Source organism: Ornithorhynchus anatinus, chromosome 8 (genome assembly GCF_004115215.2).
Source record: "Ornithorhynchus anatinus isolate Pmale09 chromosome 8, mOrnAna1.pri.v4, whole genome shotgun sequence".
Lineage (NCBI taxonomy): Eukaryota > Metazoa > Chordata > Mammalia > Monotremata > Ornithorhynchidae > Ornithorhynchus > Ornithorhynchus anatinus.
In genome coordinates, this window is record NC_041735.1 from 40,129,855 (window position 1) to 40,147,634 (window position 17,780).

Here is a 17,780-nt window from a genome sequence, read left to right on the forward strand (position 1 = left end):
GCCAAACCACTGCCTTCCTGAAGGGAGAAGGTGGGGGAAGGGAAGGGTGGGGGAGTGGAAGGGAGTCAGAGAGGAATGGAAGAAAAAGTGTGTGTATAAGTGTGTGGGGGCGGGCGGGGGGATTGGGTTGAAAAGGAGCTAGAATGTTGATTAGAGGATTTGCGTGCAGCAGACAGACTGGGCCTTCTACTTCATCGGTATCTACTCCACCTCTGCACACACAGCAATCCGTCGACTAAGTAAAGACCTCCTCATTTCCCAGCTCGGTGCCTTATTTTTCTGAATGGATTTCCTAGAGCTACACACCCCATCATTAGAGTTAGCGCCGTGACCCTTGGAAATTCGCAGCAAACACATGCCTTCACCACTATATGCAAAACATTTGATCATCATCGGTTACTTCCCACAAGAACTCCGCTCACAAATCCTCCTCACCAGGGTAGTGGACACGTTAGACGTCCTCTTCCCCACTGGGCATCATCCGAGTCGTCGAGTTAGGCCGGACTGTGATCAGACCTCAGAGGGGGAAGAGGGAATGCTGACCTTACGGGGCCCTTTCCCTCTCTGTTGACTAAGATCGAGTTTTTGTGATGCCTTGAACCTGAACTCTAGCTGTTTGGCAACTGTTTGGCAGACGAGGTTCTGACTGAGAACTGTGAGAACTCATTTTCCTTCTTGCCTAAGTCTTGGTGGGAGCTGCCATTAGCCCATTTTACAGAACTGAAAAGAACCACTAATATTAAGGATAACGCTCCTAGAGTAAATTTTCCCTCTAAGGACCTCGCAGTCAACTCCGCAAAACTGAAGCTTGAGAAATCCCTGGAAAACAGAGGAGCTAGGTTTGGCAAGTGCTGAAAGGTTTTAAAACTTCTGATCAAAGTTCTGCCTGATCTCAGATGTTAGCAATTATTAGGCAGGCCTTTTCATTTCCATTATTAGATGATTTATCTTTTAAAAAACTCTTGTGAGCTTAATTATACTACAGCGATACTGGTCACAAACAATTTTCTTATACAATTATGTTACAAAAAGCCACACCCAAGGGGAAAATCCACACACAGCTAGGTCAGATTAGAACATCTGCTGCCAGAGAGATCCCGAGAGTAAAATCTGGGGCCAGAGTGAATCTGTGAAGCAGTAGTCTGCTGCCAACAGCCAAATCCCTTTTCAGTGCTGAGTAATGGCCCTCTAACGTAAGGCTGTACCATAGCTGGATTTCCAAGAACCCCATTCTCTGTCACCGAGGAATGCCGAGACATTGTCCGAGAGTAATGAACAGTTACTCCTTTGATGGCTTTGGGGAATGCCTTGCACCTGATGCAAAAAAAAATTCTATTAGGCTTTCCTCAGCCTTGATGCATCAGGTCTTGGAAAGAAGTATATTAGCTATGGATTATCCCGGGAGTCTTAAAAAATGTCATCCTAAACAAAAGCAAGCTGTAGATTTTGAAGGCTTGGTGCCATCAGACTTTTCTGTACTGGAAAACAAAAGCCGTTTAAATCGAATTGAAGTTTTAATCAAGGAGGGTTGGGTTTTATGAGAATCGTATAATAGTAATTAATCACTGGGGTATTTGTTACGTGCTCACTATGTGCCAAGCACCGTACTGAATTCTGGGGCAGAAAGGAGTGAGAACAGGTTTTGGTTCCCCATTTTCCAGACGAGGGAACTGAAATCCAGAGAAGTTAAGTGATTTGCCCGAGGACATATAGCAAGTAGCAGGCGGTAACAGAACCCAGGTCCTCTGACTCCCAAGCCCTTGCTCTTTCCACTAGGCCATGCTGCCTCTCTATTATATTCCAGTCAAGCACCAGTGAAGTCCTTCCCCAGGCTGAGGAAATCCCAGCGGGGTCAGGATGAGCTGAGGATTGGTCGAATGAACAAAAAAAAAAAAAAGCACATAGCAAGGAATCAGATAATAATAATAATAATGTTGGTATTTGTTAAGCGCTTACTAGGTGCAGAGCACTGTTCTAAGCGCTGGGGTAGATACAGGGGAATGAGGTTGTCCCACGTGAGGCTCACAGTCTTCATCCCCATTTTACAGAGGAGGGAACTGAGGCACAGAGAAGTGAAGTGACTTGCCCACAGTCACACAGCGGACAAGGGGCAGAGTCGGAATTCGAACCCATGAACTCTGACTCCCAAGCCCGGGCTCTTTCCACTGAGCCACGCTGCTTCTCTATGGCTCTGGGCTTCTGGGATTGGAATCACTGAAAACAAAATGGCTGTTTTCAGAGAGGATGGAAAGCAGCTGGTCAGCCCTTTTTAACAATCTCCCTTTGTCTGCCCTCTTTCCTGCTCTCGGGCTGCCTGGATCCTCGTTTCTGTTGCCTGAAAACTGGCCAGCCTATGGGCTCTTTCCATCACCACTGAAATACTTCATCAAAGCATTCACCAACCAGGATGCGGCACAGAGTTAGTTCATCGATAAGGGCTTGTCCTCTGGGAGTCTGCAATCTCACCCAATTCCTCTTGTACTCTCTGCAGTCTACTCTTCGACCTTTGAACACGTGAGCCTTTCTGCAGCATCAAAATCCTTAGATCCAAATGAGAGAAATTCTGCCTGAGGCTTTTTTAAAAAAAAAATTGATCATACTCTATGAGCAGAAGGAAACCAGTTGGCACTGGAATAAGCCAGGCTGAGTGTCCCAGCGTCACAAAAAATAAATAGTTATTCTTAGGGTACCGACCTTAAGAATATCTCTGGTACGCCGCCTTTGGATGCTCTGCCAGCTAAGGATGAAAGCTGTTTGGAAAATTTTTAAGCCCACAGCTCTTTTCAGAGGTTGGTTTTTCCTGGAGGGAAAACACTAGCGAAATGACCAATTTTCTTACCATGAAGGCCTTTTTGACAGCAGGCACATTGCCGAAAGTGATCACAACTGGAATGATGTCAAGGGCGCTGAACTCCAGGGTGGCTGTGGTGATCGAAGACACGTCAGAGGATGGGCCGTGGCTGAAGACCGTGGCGATCTTCCTCACGTGCGGTCCTCGGAGAGTTCGCTTGAAAACGTTCTTGGCCACGAACCTCATCGCTTTGCCAGTTTCCCTGCCATTTGACGATCTCTCATATGGGATGGCTTTTATTTTCCTGAGAAGCTGATTCTTGGTCGGGGAGTCTGTCAGGCGGATGTGATGCCTGATATTGGAATCGTAGGAAACGACGGCGACTCTCGTTCCCACTGGACAGCTGCTCTCCCGGATCTTGGTGTCACTCACAATTGACAGAATTATGTCCTTCATTCGCTCAAATGATTGCTCCGTAATGCCCCGGGACAGATCCAGGGCAAAGGCCAGCTCTGTAGGATGCACAGGACATTCGGGTCTTCCTAAAAAGGAAAGGAGAGTGTGATGTTGGGTTGATTTTTTTTCCTCAATTCTTTCCTATTCATTCTGTGCGTGAAGGAATAAGTCGTTATCCTACAAGCTTGGCTCTATCTCTGAAGTTCAAAAACCAAAACCTAGATCACCTAACCATTTTATTTTAAAATAAATGAGCAGAAATATTTGAAACAATATAATTTTACCTCTCTCCCCTTATTCTTTCAAAAGTGGGCTACGGATTGATCGACTGATATCAGGATCCGTACCTCTGAAGTTAGATTCGACTGACTTGAACCAGGATTTCCGATCATTTCGTCAGTAGAGAAAGATGGAGGGGAAAATGAAAATTAGGAGTTATGCTGTGAAACTCTGGTGAGTTGGAAAAGGTTGGAAAGGCAGGAAGGAAAATGACAATTAGAAACATAGTGTAGAGGAACTTATTTTTGCAACCGAAGTACCAGTGATTCGAAAAGCCAACAGTAGAGGATGATGATGATGAAAGAGTAGTTCCAGAGAACCCATGTTTTCCTGACATAATTACTGGGTGGGTGTGGGGGGTAGGGGGGTTTCCTAAAGGGAGCCAGAGCAAGATGTATCCATGAATTCAGGAGGAGTAGGAGCAGAAGTGGGATACTATAAATCACTACCAGGGACCCATATCAGGTAAAGAGGATGAGAGAGGAAGAGCGTTTGTGGGTTGAGGAGATGAGGGGGACTGGTTTATGGTGGGAAAGAAATGGAAACGAAGACAGAGGGCAAAGCAGGACAACTGAGCAAAGGAACTCAAGAGCTTAGTACAGTGCTCTGCACACAGTAAGCGCTCAATAAATACGACTGAATGAAGGACCAAATCTGATCAGGAGACCAAATGTACATGGTGGGAAAATGGTGGTGGGCTGTGGGGACCCTACATTTCCATCTCCCTCTAACTCATTCATTCAATCAATTTTTTTGAGCAGTTACTGTGTGAAGAGCACTGTACTAGGAGGATGGGAAAGTGCAATACAGCAATAAACAACTCCAGCCCCAACCTCTCTCCTCTTCAGTCTCATATTTCCTCCCGCCTTCGGGACATCTCTACTTGGATAGCCCACCGACACCTCAAATGTCCAAAACAGAACTCATCTTTCCACCCAAACCCATTTCCTCCCCATGACTTTTCCATCACTGTAAACAGCAACACCCTGTCTCCCAAGGGAGGCAGCAATAGCATTAAGTGAGTTAATACTGGTGTTCCTCCTTTGGATTAACCAGAATTTTCCTCCCGCAGTGAGTCTCACTCCACTAGAAGTGGATAAGCAGAGTGAATTTAGAAGCGGGGAGGGAAGGGAGGAAGAGAAAGAGAGATAGAGAAGGGATAAAAGAATGGGAGATTAAGACAGAAAGGGAGGGAGAGAGGGGAAAATAAAGAGGGGGGAAAAGACCAGAAAAGGAAGAGGAAGTGGGAAAGAAAAGTTGAGAGTTACTAAAATTCAACAGATTGTAACACCACGAAAATTGCAAGATTCAAGTGAGAAAAAATGCCTACAGCGTTGGTTAAGAAATTCCTGTGCAGCTCAACACATAATCTTTAATTTCAGGCAGGATTGAGCAGCCAGAAAATTGGAGTTCAAACCAATTCCATTTAGCTGCTGCGATTTCTCCCTAAAACATCTTTCCAGATGTAGGAAACCACTTTAAAATTTTACGTGATAACAAATGTGTTCTCGATGGGAGTGTACTCACCTTGTGAAGCAGCTAAAAAGAGAGAAAAAAAGATTTGGTGTTAATTGTAATCTAGGAGAACAGAGAACTAAAATCATTTAGAAAGTCTACAAGCAACAGAGATTCTCTCTTCAGCTTGATTTGACAACCAGATCCTACAAGCTTCTTCTCTCAGGTTTACAGGCAGCAACAGGGTCAGGAGAGTAAACTCAGCATCCTTTTTCATTAAATTGTTTCACCACATTAGAAGTCAGAGAAGAGGGAGCAGGAGGAAGCTGCAGGAGGGATGACAGGGCAGCCAGCAGCCCACAACACAGAAGCCCTATGTGATGGGGGGAGTCTCCTCTACTAATATAACTCCACTAGAGAAGCAGCACGGCTTAGTGGAAAGAGCCCGGGCTTGGGAGTCAGAGGTCGTGGGTTCTAATCCCAGCTCCGCCACTTGTCAGCTGTGTGACTTTGGGCAAGTCACTCAACTTCTCTGTGCCTCAGTTCCCTCATCTGGAAAATGGGGATTAAGACTGTGAGCTCCATGTGGGACAACCGATTACCTGGTATCTACCCCAGCACTTAGAACAGTGCTTGATGCATAGTAAGCGCTTAACAAATGCCATCATCATCATTATTTAGGGGAAGCAGCGTGGCTCAGTGAAAAGAACCCAGGCTTGGGAGTCAGATGTCATGGGTTCGAATCCCGGCTCTGACACTTGTCAGCTGTGTGACTGTGGGCCACTTCTCTTCTCTGTGCCTCAGTTACCTCATCTGTAAAATGGGGATTAAGACTGTGAGCCTCACGCGGGACCTGATTACCCTGTACCTACCCCAGCGCTTAGAACAGTGCTCTGCACATAGTAAGTGCTTAACAAATACCAACATTATTCACTACAGCAACCACTGAACCCAAGAAGAATTTACCTCTTGGGGAAGGATTCTGAGTCACCTCTCAGTTCCTTGAATAAAAGCCTCTGGATTCAGCTGAGGAGAGACACCATTCACTGGTGCTTGGCTGCCTGGAATACATGCAGTTACATCTGCCTTGAACCCCCTTCCCTGGGCCACTCTCAATTCCATTCTGCAAGGCGACATTGGCTGTAACCCCTAAACACCACCGGGACTACAACCGCTCGGTGGACTGTTCAACGGCTTGGTACTCACGGCTGTGGTCTCGCACATACTGAAGGAGGCTGCAAGACTGTAAAAATCAAAATGAGAGAAGTTAGTACACCCGATGCTCGGGGCTGAAGGTGACGGTCTCTCAATCAACGGGCTGGATTCTAGAGCTACGTACAGAAAATGAAGTCTGTCCTTTCGCTCCTTTCATGCCCTAGAAAAACAAGTGTGCAGGTTTTAGGGCTGATGCAGGGCACGCCCCCCCCCATCTCCCCACCCCTTAGTCCCCCATCTCCATGCTCTCCCCCACCCAACCCCACCGATCCGCCAGCCCCAGGACCCCCCAACTCCTCATCCTCCCCATCAAGACTCAAACAGTTTGACCGGTCAGAGATGGAGAGACTCAAAAGGTGGACTGTACTTTCTAAGCTCTCAGCACTGGAGACACAAGAACCTCACAAGAAGGCAAGAGCCCAGAACCCCATGTGAATGGCGTCACCGTGAGAGCTTGCTCTCAGGTGGTTCTCGGGCCCTTCTTGCGGCCTTCCGGCAGGGACAGAAGTCAGGAGAGGGTCTGAGCCTGCAGCCAAATCCCCACCTGGAACAGAGGCACCAGAAAAGCCAGAGAAAGCGAGTGGAAGGCCACTCTGATAAGCCTCAGAGCAGTGGGAGGGAGCATTAACCTACCCTCAGGGACTGCTGTACCTAAATGATCAGCTCATGAGCTAAGAGCGCCATAAAATGGATCATGTCATGGGTCATCAGTAAAGGAAAAAAATGTTTTTGTCTGGTCTGTGGAAAGAAGGAAGAAGTGAAGCCAGCATATCCTGAATTTGGCTGATCTAGCTGTGCCTCGGTGTGCTGCACAGTTTAACTCGACTAAGCGAAGACGTGTGTAGAAATGGAACGCATTTGCTGCCTTCCCCAGATTAATACAAAGAATTCCCTCCTATAGCCATCTCTCAGTTATTTCTGGAAGTTAAGCACGGATAAATGAAATTCTCATATAATCCAGGCCCCTTGCTTTAGCTACCAGATTTTAGTCTCCTTCTACCAAATATCCACACCTCCCACACCCAGTGATCCTTGTAGCATATCAATGGACTGATCTGAGATTTCCTTTACTCTCCCTGACACAGGCCACCGGTAGCGGTGAAATGACCAATCTTTAGGCCACCGGTGGGAGAAGTCAGGATAAGAAGCTTCCAGATAACTGAGAGTTGACTGTTTAGGTTTTTCATGCGAACAAGATCTTGAATAGCTGATAACATCCTACCCTACGTCCTGAAGGTCCCAGTGTTCCAGGAGATCCTGGCTCTCCAGGAGGACCTACGGAGCCCTAGAAACATCGACACAAATGAAAACCATATGCAGTTGCAAATGAATGTATGTTATGGTTCAGCTTTGGATTGCAATCTTTGCATTTTTTAAGGTTTACAAAAGAGTAGAAGGATTTGTAGTGGGGCTCAAAGGTTGCAACACCATACTCTTTTTTTTATTCTGAGGGACCCCCAGTGTCTTACCTCACTCAAACCATTTTTAAAAGTACACCAGATAAGGAAGGAAGGAAGAACTTCCTGTAATTGGCCTGCTATAGTTAAGCAGAAATATTTGGGAAGGTGGGGGTCAGGGAGTGGGGGAGGAAGAAAGCACGATGTTTACTATAGTGGGGTTATTTTGGCTCCCTGACAGGCTAGAGTTAGCAAGGGCCTCCTCTCCTTTCATTCATTTATTCACTCATACTTATTGAGCGTTTACTATGTGCAGAGCACTGTACTAAGCGCTTGGAAGGTACAATTCGGCAACAGAGAGAGAATCCCTGCCCGACAACGGGCTCACAGTCTCTCCTTGCTGCCTTCCCCTCTCTCCCTCCACTTTCAAACCATTAGTCTGCTTCACTAATTGAACAGACACTTATTAAGAACTTCCTGCATGGTAAATGCTGGAACAGATACAAGTTTACGTGATTGGGCAGAGGCCCTCTCTCACATGGGGCTCACGATCTATACTATCCCCTTTTTACAGAGGAGGAGACTAAGGCCCTGAGAAGTTAAGTGCCTTGCCTGAGGTCACACGGTAAGCTAGCAGAAGAGCCAAGACTTGAACTCAGGTCTTTTGACACAGTCTTTTGTTCTTTCTGCTAGTGCACCCTACCCTCAGCCCCCAGCACTTGTGTACATATCCTTAATTTATTTTATTGTTTCCACTCTAGATTGTAAGCTCCCGGTGGGCAGGGAAAAATGTCTACCGATTATTTTATATTTTACTTTCCCAAATGCTTAGTACAGTGCTCTGCCCACAAACGCTCAGTAAATATCAATGATTGCTTGATAAACCCCCAGTGAGCCTTCGGCTGGTTGCAACCCTGGCATAAGAGACAGCTGATACTGGGTCATTTGGAGTACGTTTTACCACACATTTTCAAGACAAAATACGGAACCATCAACCAAAGATTATAGGAGGAATTTAGAAAACCCAAACAAAATCACCCAAATTGGGTTTTAGGCAAATTTTGGTTTTAGAGGGAGGCTAACCCTCCCTCTCCATTGTAATTGTCGAGAGATCTGTAAAAGGCTGGAGAGATGAAAGCTGGCGACAGGCAACGCTGCCCTGCTAGGATTTGAACTTCTTCAACAGTGGAAGATAACACTTTTCACTCCCCAAACCAGAGCTCTTCAGAAATTGATAATATATTCTTGGCAAAGAATTGGGCTTTAAATTCCATATGTTTAAGTTAAGCCCAAGTTATATAGAATTTGTGTATATATACACACACACACACGCACATATATATATCATATATATATATATACACACACACATGTGTATATATATACACATCATATATATATATATATATATATATATATATATATATATATATACACACATATACACACACACACACAATACAAAAACAGGCTCAATATACTCCCTGAGTAGTCAAACCTTCCTACAGAACATTGTAATGCAAAAAAAAAAAAAAAACATGAAACAATCATATTAATTACATTTCTCTCAAGACTGACACAACTTGAAATATTAAGATAAAGATTTGGGGAAATAAGCTAGGGATTGACTGAGAACTGGATGACTGAAGAATAGTTCAAGGTGTGAGGCAAACTCATAAATTTTTGTTGCTCTACCCTGTCCTCCAAAGGGCAAATTCAGCTTCTTTCCTCAGCTTCCCTGAAGGGAAAATCGTGTCCTTTGAGAGGATGGAGCATACTCCCTCAATTTCAAAATACGGCACTTACAGTGAGACGAAATGGAGGAGAGGAAGGTAGTGTGGGGAATACAAATTGCAACAAAAGAATGATGCCGTGAAAAATAAGCTCTCATAATTCTGATGATCAAAAGGATAAAAACTTGTTGCTTCCCTGTAATCTGTTTGGATATCAGAAGCATGTCTAACCATTGTTAGAAACCTACTGTGACATTTAGAGAACCTTTTGATCCTGTTATGACATTTACGTTTCAAGGCTAAATAACTACTTATGAAACAAAGGAAGCAGTCCAAATATATTTCAGTGCAGATGGTGTCTATCCGGGATTCCTCTCATCATTTTGCCCGGTCACGACATGAACAGAATTCACACGTGTGTGAATCCACAAGTGTATGCCCCATGGCATGTGTGGATGTGGGCATCCATATCTGTGGTTTAGCCTGTCTCCCTCTTTGGGGGTAGGGGGAGTCTGTTCCCATCAGTGTATATCCATATGTGTCCGGGTGTATTCGCACATATCTGTGTGTATATGTATGTTGGTGCCTTGTGACTTTCTACATATGTCCATCCGTTGGGCAGATGTGCCTATTCAATCGTGTCCTCACTGGATCCTTGGCCTGGCTGGTGACCAGGCTGGCTAAACCGCACTATTGTTCATCTGCCCCTGGATGACGACGTTCAGTGGGTTGATATTCGCAATGGGGACCAGGCTAGCCCTGGCGTGGGCCAAACCACCTCCACTTGGCCCCAGGCCCTGCCCCTTCTTTCTGGATCCTTTTGTGTGCCACAGACCTTGTGGCCTCTTTGCCCTGGAGCAGCCCCGTGCCCTGGGCCCGTAGTCGGGGCGTAAGGCTGAAGGAGCGGCACCCCTCCCCGTCGTTCATCTGTGCAAAAGCTCTTTGCAACCCCGTCAGCAAACTAGGGCTTCTGCCCCACGAGCCTAGGCAGTTTCATTATAAAAATTCTCCACTTTGAACATAACACTCTGAAAATACCCAGGTTGTCCTTGAGAGCAAAAGATAACCAAAGTGACTTCCAGATGCATCAGCAAAAACTCCCCACCAGCGGAAATGGGATTTAATGAAGGTAATTTATAAAAATCAGGTGGCGGGAAGGCAGCTTACCGTTCTTCCTTCAAATCCCTTGGGGCCAGGGTCCCCTGGAATGCCAACATCTCCAGCTTTCCCCTAATAAGGTGTGTTCAAAGAGAAGATTTCATAATTTAGGGAATGAATGTTGAAATTTATTTTTGCAGTCAGGCATCTTATTTTAAAGCATATCTAAAGGCACTCGGTCCAATTTCAATAAGCTGAAAGGCTTTACTGAGCATTTTTATTCATGAAAGACGTATTTCCATAAACCCATAAAGCTTAGAGAAAATATAGTTTGTCACCAAAAAACTTAAGCAACTACCAAACTCTAAAGGGGATGGTTAAAACAAAACAGAAAAGAAAATGTGATTAGCAGGAATGTAAAATCCTTTAAATGTTCCTCATTCCTCTATAAAAAGGAAAAAAGTTCAAAACAAAGAAAATGCCAAGTGAACCTAAAAAATCAAACCAAAAGGACTTTCTTTGCCTCTCTAAGGTACCATAGGAGGTTTCCAACTAAAGAAATGGGTGTTGATTGGATAATTCAAGTGTTACCAACCCACTTTCTCCTGTGTTGCTGGTAGTCTAATGAATGAAGCCAATACACTTTTCTACTTGCCCAGTATATATTACCTGATTTAGGCAAGTACTTTAATGACACCTTCCAAGAATTGAAAAGCAGTTAATATGAATTATACAGTACCTTTAGTCCACTGTCTCCTGGGAATCCTTCTTTTCCCTGAAATGTGCAATTAAGAGATGAAATTGATACTCACACACGACATATGTACAGCTTTATTTAGTTGGCATTGGTCTTTCTGAATCCCAGTAAGCCTATCAAAATAACCATGGAGATTGCACTATGGTGTTTCAAAAATAAATGGCAATTAACAAATAAGCCTAATGGACAGGCTTCAACAAAATGTCATGAGGATGGGCAAAAAGATGATTATTACACGTGTGGACCAACCACAATGCCACAGCTGACATTCCCTGAGGAAGGGCACCTTTTCACACTGTGGCAAGCATACAGTAGTGGCTGAATTTGCTGCCAGCCAGAAAAAAGACCATTAGGGAGCCTGTACAATCTCAACTTGAGCATTCAGCTTCTTGTTGTCTGTACTAGAGTGAACCTACGGATTAAAAAAAAACAAAATGGTGATTAACAGGAAAGACTTAGGAAAGCCTGGAGATACTCCCATTCTTGACAGGAAAAAAATAATTATAACTAGGTCAGGAAAAAAAAAAGGAAACAAATCCACATCAGGCTCAGTAATGCTGATCCCACCATCTACGGATGCTAAAATTCAGCATTTATCAGCTGGAAATTTGAGTCCATCTTTAAAGCCAAGGTCCATTTTGAAGAGAGAAATTTGGGATGCTGGAGAGTACATCCCTACCCATAAGGTTAGAGGTCAAAGAAGGCAACCATCCCACTATTCCTTCAAGTGTCATTTGGTGCCCTGATGGAAAGAGACACCATGGATGGGATGGAATGAAATTGTTCTGACTCAATATGATACAACCTGTAGTCTTATAGAAGACTCTCCCACTCCTTCCCACCTCCCTGTGCACCCCTGCCCAAGGAACTTTACTTTGAAAATTTCTAATTTAGCTCAAATTCTTTCACAGTCTCTCGCACCAAGAAATACCTTGAATATATTTCTGTTTAAATTTTCTAATTGCTTTCATTTTTGCCCTAAATGATGCCTAAGTACATCAAGATGAGGAAAGAACTTTCCAGTTGGCTTGTAAATGTAAATTTACCTTTGATCCTTTCTTTCCAACTCCACCATATCCCACGTTGCCATCTTCTCCCTAGGACAGAACGTTTAAAACATGCTTATTTTACAACATACAGGACTGCTCTTGACAAGCCTGCTGTAGACTTAAAAAAAAAAAAGGCTGGTCAATAAAGCCCCTCTCCCTCTGGCAGGGCTCCTGCTTTCAATGCATCCATTTTAGCCAACTCCTGCAACCATTCTTTGCTCAAATTGAGTTCTTCCTAAGTCTAGGGCTTTGGCAGTCACTACACTGGCAGGTCGCCAACAGGATTTCTCAAGGTAAAAGCAAAATAGGTATAAAAATTCAAACCGGCATTCCTCGTTGACCAGGCAACCCACGGCCTCCTCTCTCTCCCAACTCCCCAGGATCTCCCTGTTAAAACAGAATAGAAAGACATCAGGTCGGTGAACGAATCCCCCCACTGTTGGCACCCCTGTTCCAGAACAAAAACCAGAAATAATCCAACATGGAAATGTAAAACTGACTGTGGGAGTGGAAAGAGAATGACTGTCTTGTATGCTGAACAGAAATTATCATTCCCTAGCTTCCCTAGCTTCAGAAGATACAGTATAAATTATCTTCAGTAATCCATCCCTCAGATACCTAGCCGAAAAGGCTCCGGGACACTTGAGAGGATGACTCAATCTGACTAAAATGACAAGATCATCCTTGTTTAAAGAAAAAAAAAAAGGCTCTTTTCATCTCCGACTTCAACCGGTGATTTCAAAGATCACCATACCAAGTATTTATCTTTTGGGTTGGAACCATGCCTAGCTATCCAGTAGCTTTAGATTTGGTAATTTAGTAGAACTTGTCTAATAATAGCACAGCTAAAAGACCCTGGTGGCCTGCTGAAAGACATAACATGGGTTTAGCTCATAAATTAAGTGCTTAGGACAAGGTTCTACCCCCTCTAAACTTTAAGCTCATTGTTGGGAGGGAATGTGTCTGTTGTATTGTTATTATTGTACTCTCCAAAGCTCTTAGTACAGCACTCTGCACATAGTAAGTGCTCAATAAATATGACTGATTGATGTTTTGCACACAGGAAGAGCTCAATTTATCACTGACTGCCTCAGAATATGGTGTCTATTTGGGGCAAACTTTAGGTTAAAATGACAAAATAATGGTACAATCATTGATTTTTGACAGCCCAAATAAAATCAGGCTCATTTATTAATAATAATAATGGTATTTGAGAAGCAGTGAGGTTCAGTGGAAAGAGTCTGGGCTTGGGAGTCAGAGGTCGTGGGTTCCAACCCCAGCTCTGCCACTTGTCGGTTGCGTGACCGTGGGCAAGTCACTTGACTTCTCTGTGCCTCAGTGACCTCTTCTGTAAAATGGGGATGAAGACCGTGAGCCCCACGTGGGAGAACTTGATCACCTTGTATCCCCCCCCAGTGCTTAGAACAGCGCTTGGCACATAGTAAGCGCTTAACGAATACCATCATTATCATTTGTTAAGTGCTTATTATGTGCCAAGCGCTGTTCTAAGCACTGGGGTAGATACAAGGTAATCAGATGGTCCCATGTGGGACTCACAGTCTTAATCCCCATTTTATCTTAATCCCCATTTTACAGATGAGGTGACTGAGGACCAGAGAAGTGACTTAACTGAAGTCACACAGCTGCCAAGTGGAAGAGCCGGATTAGAACCCATGACCTCTGACTCGGAAGCCCGTGCCCTTTCCACGAAGCCACGTCAATGTCAGGGGGATTGATTGATCCTGGTAGTTTTTACTGCAACTGTGCGCGGGAGGACCAGAAAGCATCAGGATGACACTATGCAGGGAGGGATATTTTCCCCAGGACGACTAGGTCCTCATGAGAACCTCCTTGATTGTCAGGGAGACATACGTGGACACCTGCTGCCCGAGAGTGCCAGCTGCCCATCCTGCCCCACGGCCATCCTTCTGGGGCCTTGAGGACTCCCAGGGTGGAAATGGGATGGGGAGGCAGATCTGGAGACTGGAAAAGCCCAAAACATGATCTGTCAGAATGATGAATTCAGCTCTCTCAGAATGGACTCTGAGGCAGGATTACCAGATCATGGCACCAAAAAGTTAGCCTTGTCTGGATGCTGCAATCCCTCCTGGTGTTGGCTTGGCCACAGAGGTTACAGTAACCTAAGAAAACTCTGGTCAAGATCATTTTTTCACTAGGAAAGGCCTTTCAAAAAAAAAACTAGCATCTTCGTGCAGGTGAAGCCCCAGGCCACCCAGCAGGGGAGAGTGTATTAGCCTACAGTCCTGGGGTGGGCAAGAAACAGCCAAATGCACTCTGGGCCAAAAGGCATCCTCAAGTCCCACCGTACTGGAGATCAGATCTGTTTTAGAGCAGATGGGTGATGGGCCATGAAGTGAATATCAATGGTTCTGGTCCTGGAGATGAGTCTCAGCGTGGAGATGAAGGAACTGAGGCATAGAGAATTTAAATGACTTTTCCAAGGTCATCCAGCAGATTAGGGAAGTAACATTTCCTAGTGGAAAGAGTGAGGGCCTGGGAGTCAAAGGACCTGGGTTCTCATTCCAGCTCCGACACCTGCCTGCTGTGAGATCTTGGCAAGTCACTTAAGTTCTCTGTGCCTCCGTTTCCTCATCTGCAACATGGGGGATTCAATATCTGTGATCCTTCCTACTTAGAATGTGAGCCCCCAAAGAGATTTGATTGTCAGGTCCTCTATCTCCCAGGCTGACACCATTTCCACTAGGCCATTCGGGGGTCGATGAGACTGGACCCGAAGCCCAAGATGCTCCACAATTGACTCCGTGGGCCCGAGATTACTGTCGGGACCAAATTCTCGGGATCCTCTTCAATCCAACCCCATATCCCAGAAACTTCTCTGGATTCCTGCAAACCCTCCCCACCTCTGGTAGGCCAGCGTGCTTTGGGACGGCAGGTATTTCCGCTTTTGCTAACAGTAAGAGGCTGCTACGGTCACATCCTTTTGGCCGTTGTAATAGAAGAAGAAACCGTCACAACACTGGGACTCTCACACAAGAGGACCCGGCACCTGGCATGAAGAAACATCTTGGATAAACTGGGGGTTGCAAAGGGATGAGGTAGTAGGTTAAAAATTCAGGAGTTCGCAGAATTACAACCGATGAGACTTACTTTATTTCCTCTGGGTCCTAAGCTTCCAGGACTCCCTTTGGCACCCACTGGCCCCGAGGGACCCTGAAATGAAAGCCAAAGATGTCACTATTAGAGCAGAACATGGAGAAACTCTCTCAAAACTTTGGCCTTCTGCCCTTCTGGATGAAAATGAACCACAGCTGGAGAAAGAAGCAGGACAACTTTTAACCCTCTCTGGAAAGGGCAACGTTGCTTATTGTGAAAGGAAGAGTGAATACGTTACAGAAAATGAAAGCCTTTTCATGCCACCAGTTATGTTTACTATGAGGTTTCCTCACAGCTTTTCTGTTTCTGTGAGCTAACGGGGTGAGTTGTCTTCTAAGTCTAAGACAAACTCCAGAAACTAAAATACGTCTTGGCCTTTCAAGCTATTGGTCTTTTGGAAGGCAAGTTTAATCCGAATGAATTACATAGCACCAGTTATCAAACTCAGTTGAGTTCAGTACAAATGTCTTTCTTAATAAAAGTTGAAATCTCATTTTCCCTTTGTGATCTCAGCTGGCAGAAAAGCAACTTTCTATTTTGCCAAAGTTTGTGAAAATAATTTTAAATAACTCTAACACCAATGTATTAGAATCCTTTCCTTGGTTGTAGTTTTTATTTTTTACCCCATAGTTGCTTTATTCCAAAATTAAATACAGACAGCTGTTAGTTCCATACAGTTTTAAACGGTCCAGTCCTTCCCTGGGAGTTAGAAACATGATGAATCTGCTTCCACTCCTTTTAATACTGACATATTCCAGTTTGGCATTTACGCAGTCTCGGCTTCGGTTTTATTTAGAATATACCCTAAAAACCGGAATGTTTCAGAGAGTGAAACTATTCTAAACAAAAGTGTGTATGGAAAACTTTACAAGGGCCTCAAATTATTTGAGTGCAAGAAAAAGCAATTTAAACGATTCAATTTTCTCCTGATAAAAATTAAGATCTCTAGCCCCAAATTCTGACAACCATCATTTATTCCTTAATCTTACGTGAAAACAGATTTTTAACCTGTAATACTTAAATATTTGGAAGGTGGAATTAAGGGCCAAAGGTGGACAAATTAGAGACAGTGAAGCAGTTACTATTTTGCTGGATGATAACAGGACAGATTAATTTTAGACCCCTCAAGGGTCTTAATGAGAGGATAAATGATAGGAAAACCACTAGCAGGCAGCCCTGCCCATAAAACACGTAATTGTAAACCCGTCAAAGGGCAGGCGCTGTCTCTGTTACCGATTTGTACATTTCAAGCGCTTAGTACAGTGCTCTGCACATAGTAAGCGTTCAATAAACGCTATTGAATGAATTAATTTAAGGGTCAGGCTTATTAACTACCTGTTTCAGAGACATAGAACCAAGGTAGTAGGTGATGGAATTAAAACAGTAAACCAGCCCTTGAAAGATGCTCCTCGCTGAATGAAGCTGTGGAGTTCATCTGAAGAAGAGCCACAGTACACAATGATCCTTATTTAGTTTGACGGCCAGCAGAGAGCCTGTCAAAAACTAAGGCGGAAAGACGTCCCGGTCCCGTTCTAAGCAGCCAAGTCTGGGGAAGGCAAAAATTCCCGGGAAGATATTTGTAACTTTTCCAGCCAGAGAATTTCCAGCATCATCTGGAGCAGAGTACTGCCATGGCCCCTCCACACCCAGTGACCAAGGTCACCAATTAGGAAGGAACTGGTCTGTACAGAAGCAGCCCGTTTCACAGTTTCTCCCTGTACAGTCTCCAGCCCATCTCATTTTGTGGGCAAATCTCTGGGCTTCCCCCCACCCCGGCCACTCCATTTCACACTGAAGGGTGACTCTCGAACAATCTCCCCAGTTATGGTGCATTCTTCTCCTTAGCACCAGAGGACACATTAGGGAAACACACCGGTTTAGTTTGCAGCAGGAGAAATTCAGCAATGTGGTCTGGTGGAAAGAGCGTGGGCCTGGGAGTCAGAGGATCTGGATTCTAATCCCAGTTCCACCATATGCCGGCTGTGTGACCTTGGGTAGGTCACTTAACTTTTCTGTACCTCAGTCACCGCTTATGTAAAATGGGGACTCAATATCTGAACTCCGTCTTATTTAGATTATGAGCCCGGTTTGGGGCAGGGATTGGGTCTGACCTTACTATCTTGTATCAACCCCTTAGCTTAGAGTGCTTGAAACCTACAAAGTGCTTAACAAATACCACAATTATCAGTCATTATCATTATTAGAAGAGACTCTCATCTCTCTGGCAAAATTTGGTGCAGTCCTTTCTGAAGGCTGGAGTAGGGATAAAATGATCTTCCAAGTTTCTTTCCAGCCCAGTGCCTCAATGAACAGGCTCAAATTTTCAAAGGCTTCTGAATAATTTCCAAGATTCGGCTGCCCCTGAATACTCTGACATCTGAAATCTCACTACTGTGTAATCTCCATTCACTAGGG

General features: G+C 44.6%; 1 protein-coding gene across 2 annotated transcripts in view; it reads right to left on the reverse strand.

Moving 5' to 3' along the window:
• COL6A6 (collagen type VI alpha 6 chain) overlaps positions 1-17,780 on the reverse strand; it is an 86,460-nt gene that overhangs the window by 8,835 nt on the left and 59,845 nt on the right. For both annotated transcript variants that reach the window (XM_007666174.2, XM_007666173.3), the window contains 10 exons: positions 15,360-15,422; positions 12,555-12,617; positions 12,228-12,278; positions 11,164-11,199; positions 10,494-10,556; positions 7,419-7,481; positions 6,321-6,356; positions 6,188-6,224; positions 5,054-5,065; positions 2,840-3,333 (listed from right to left, as the gene is read on the reverse strand). In XM_007666174.2, the coding sequence (XP_007664364.2) occupies positions 2,840-3,333; positions 5,054-5,065; positions 6,188-6,224; positions 6,321-6,356; positions 7,419-7,481; positions 10,494-10,556; positions 11,164-11,199; positions 12,228-12,278; positions 12,555-12,617; positions 15,360-15,422 (918 nt within the window). The remainder of the gene's footprint in view (positions 1-2,839; positions 3,334-5,053; positions 5,066-6,187; positions 6,225-6,320; positions 6,357-7,418; positions 7,482-10,493; positions 10,557-11,163; positions 11,200-12,227; positions 12,279-12,554; positions 12,618-15,359; positions 15,423-17,780) is intronic.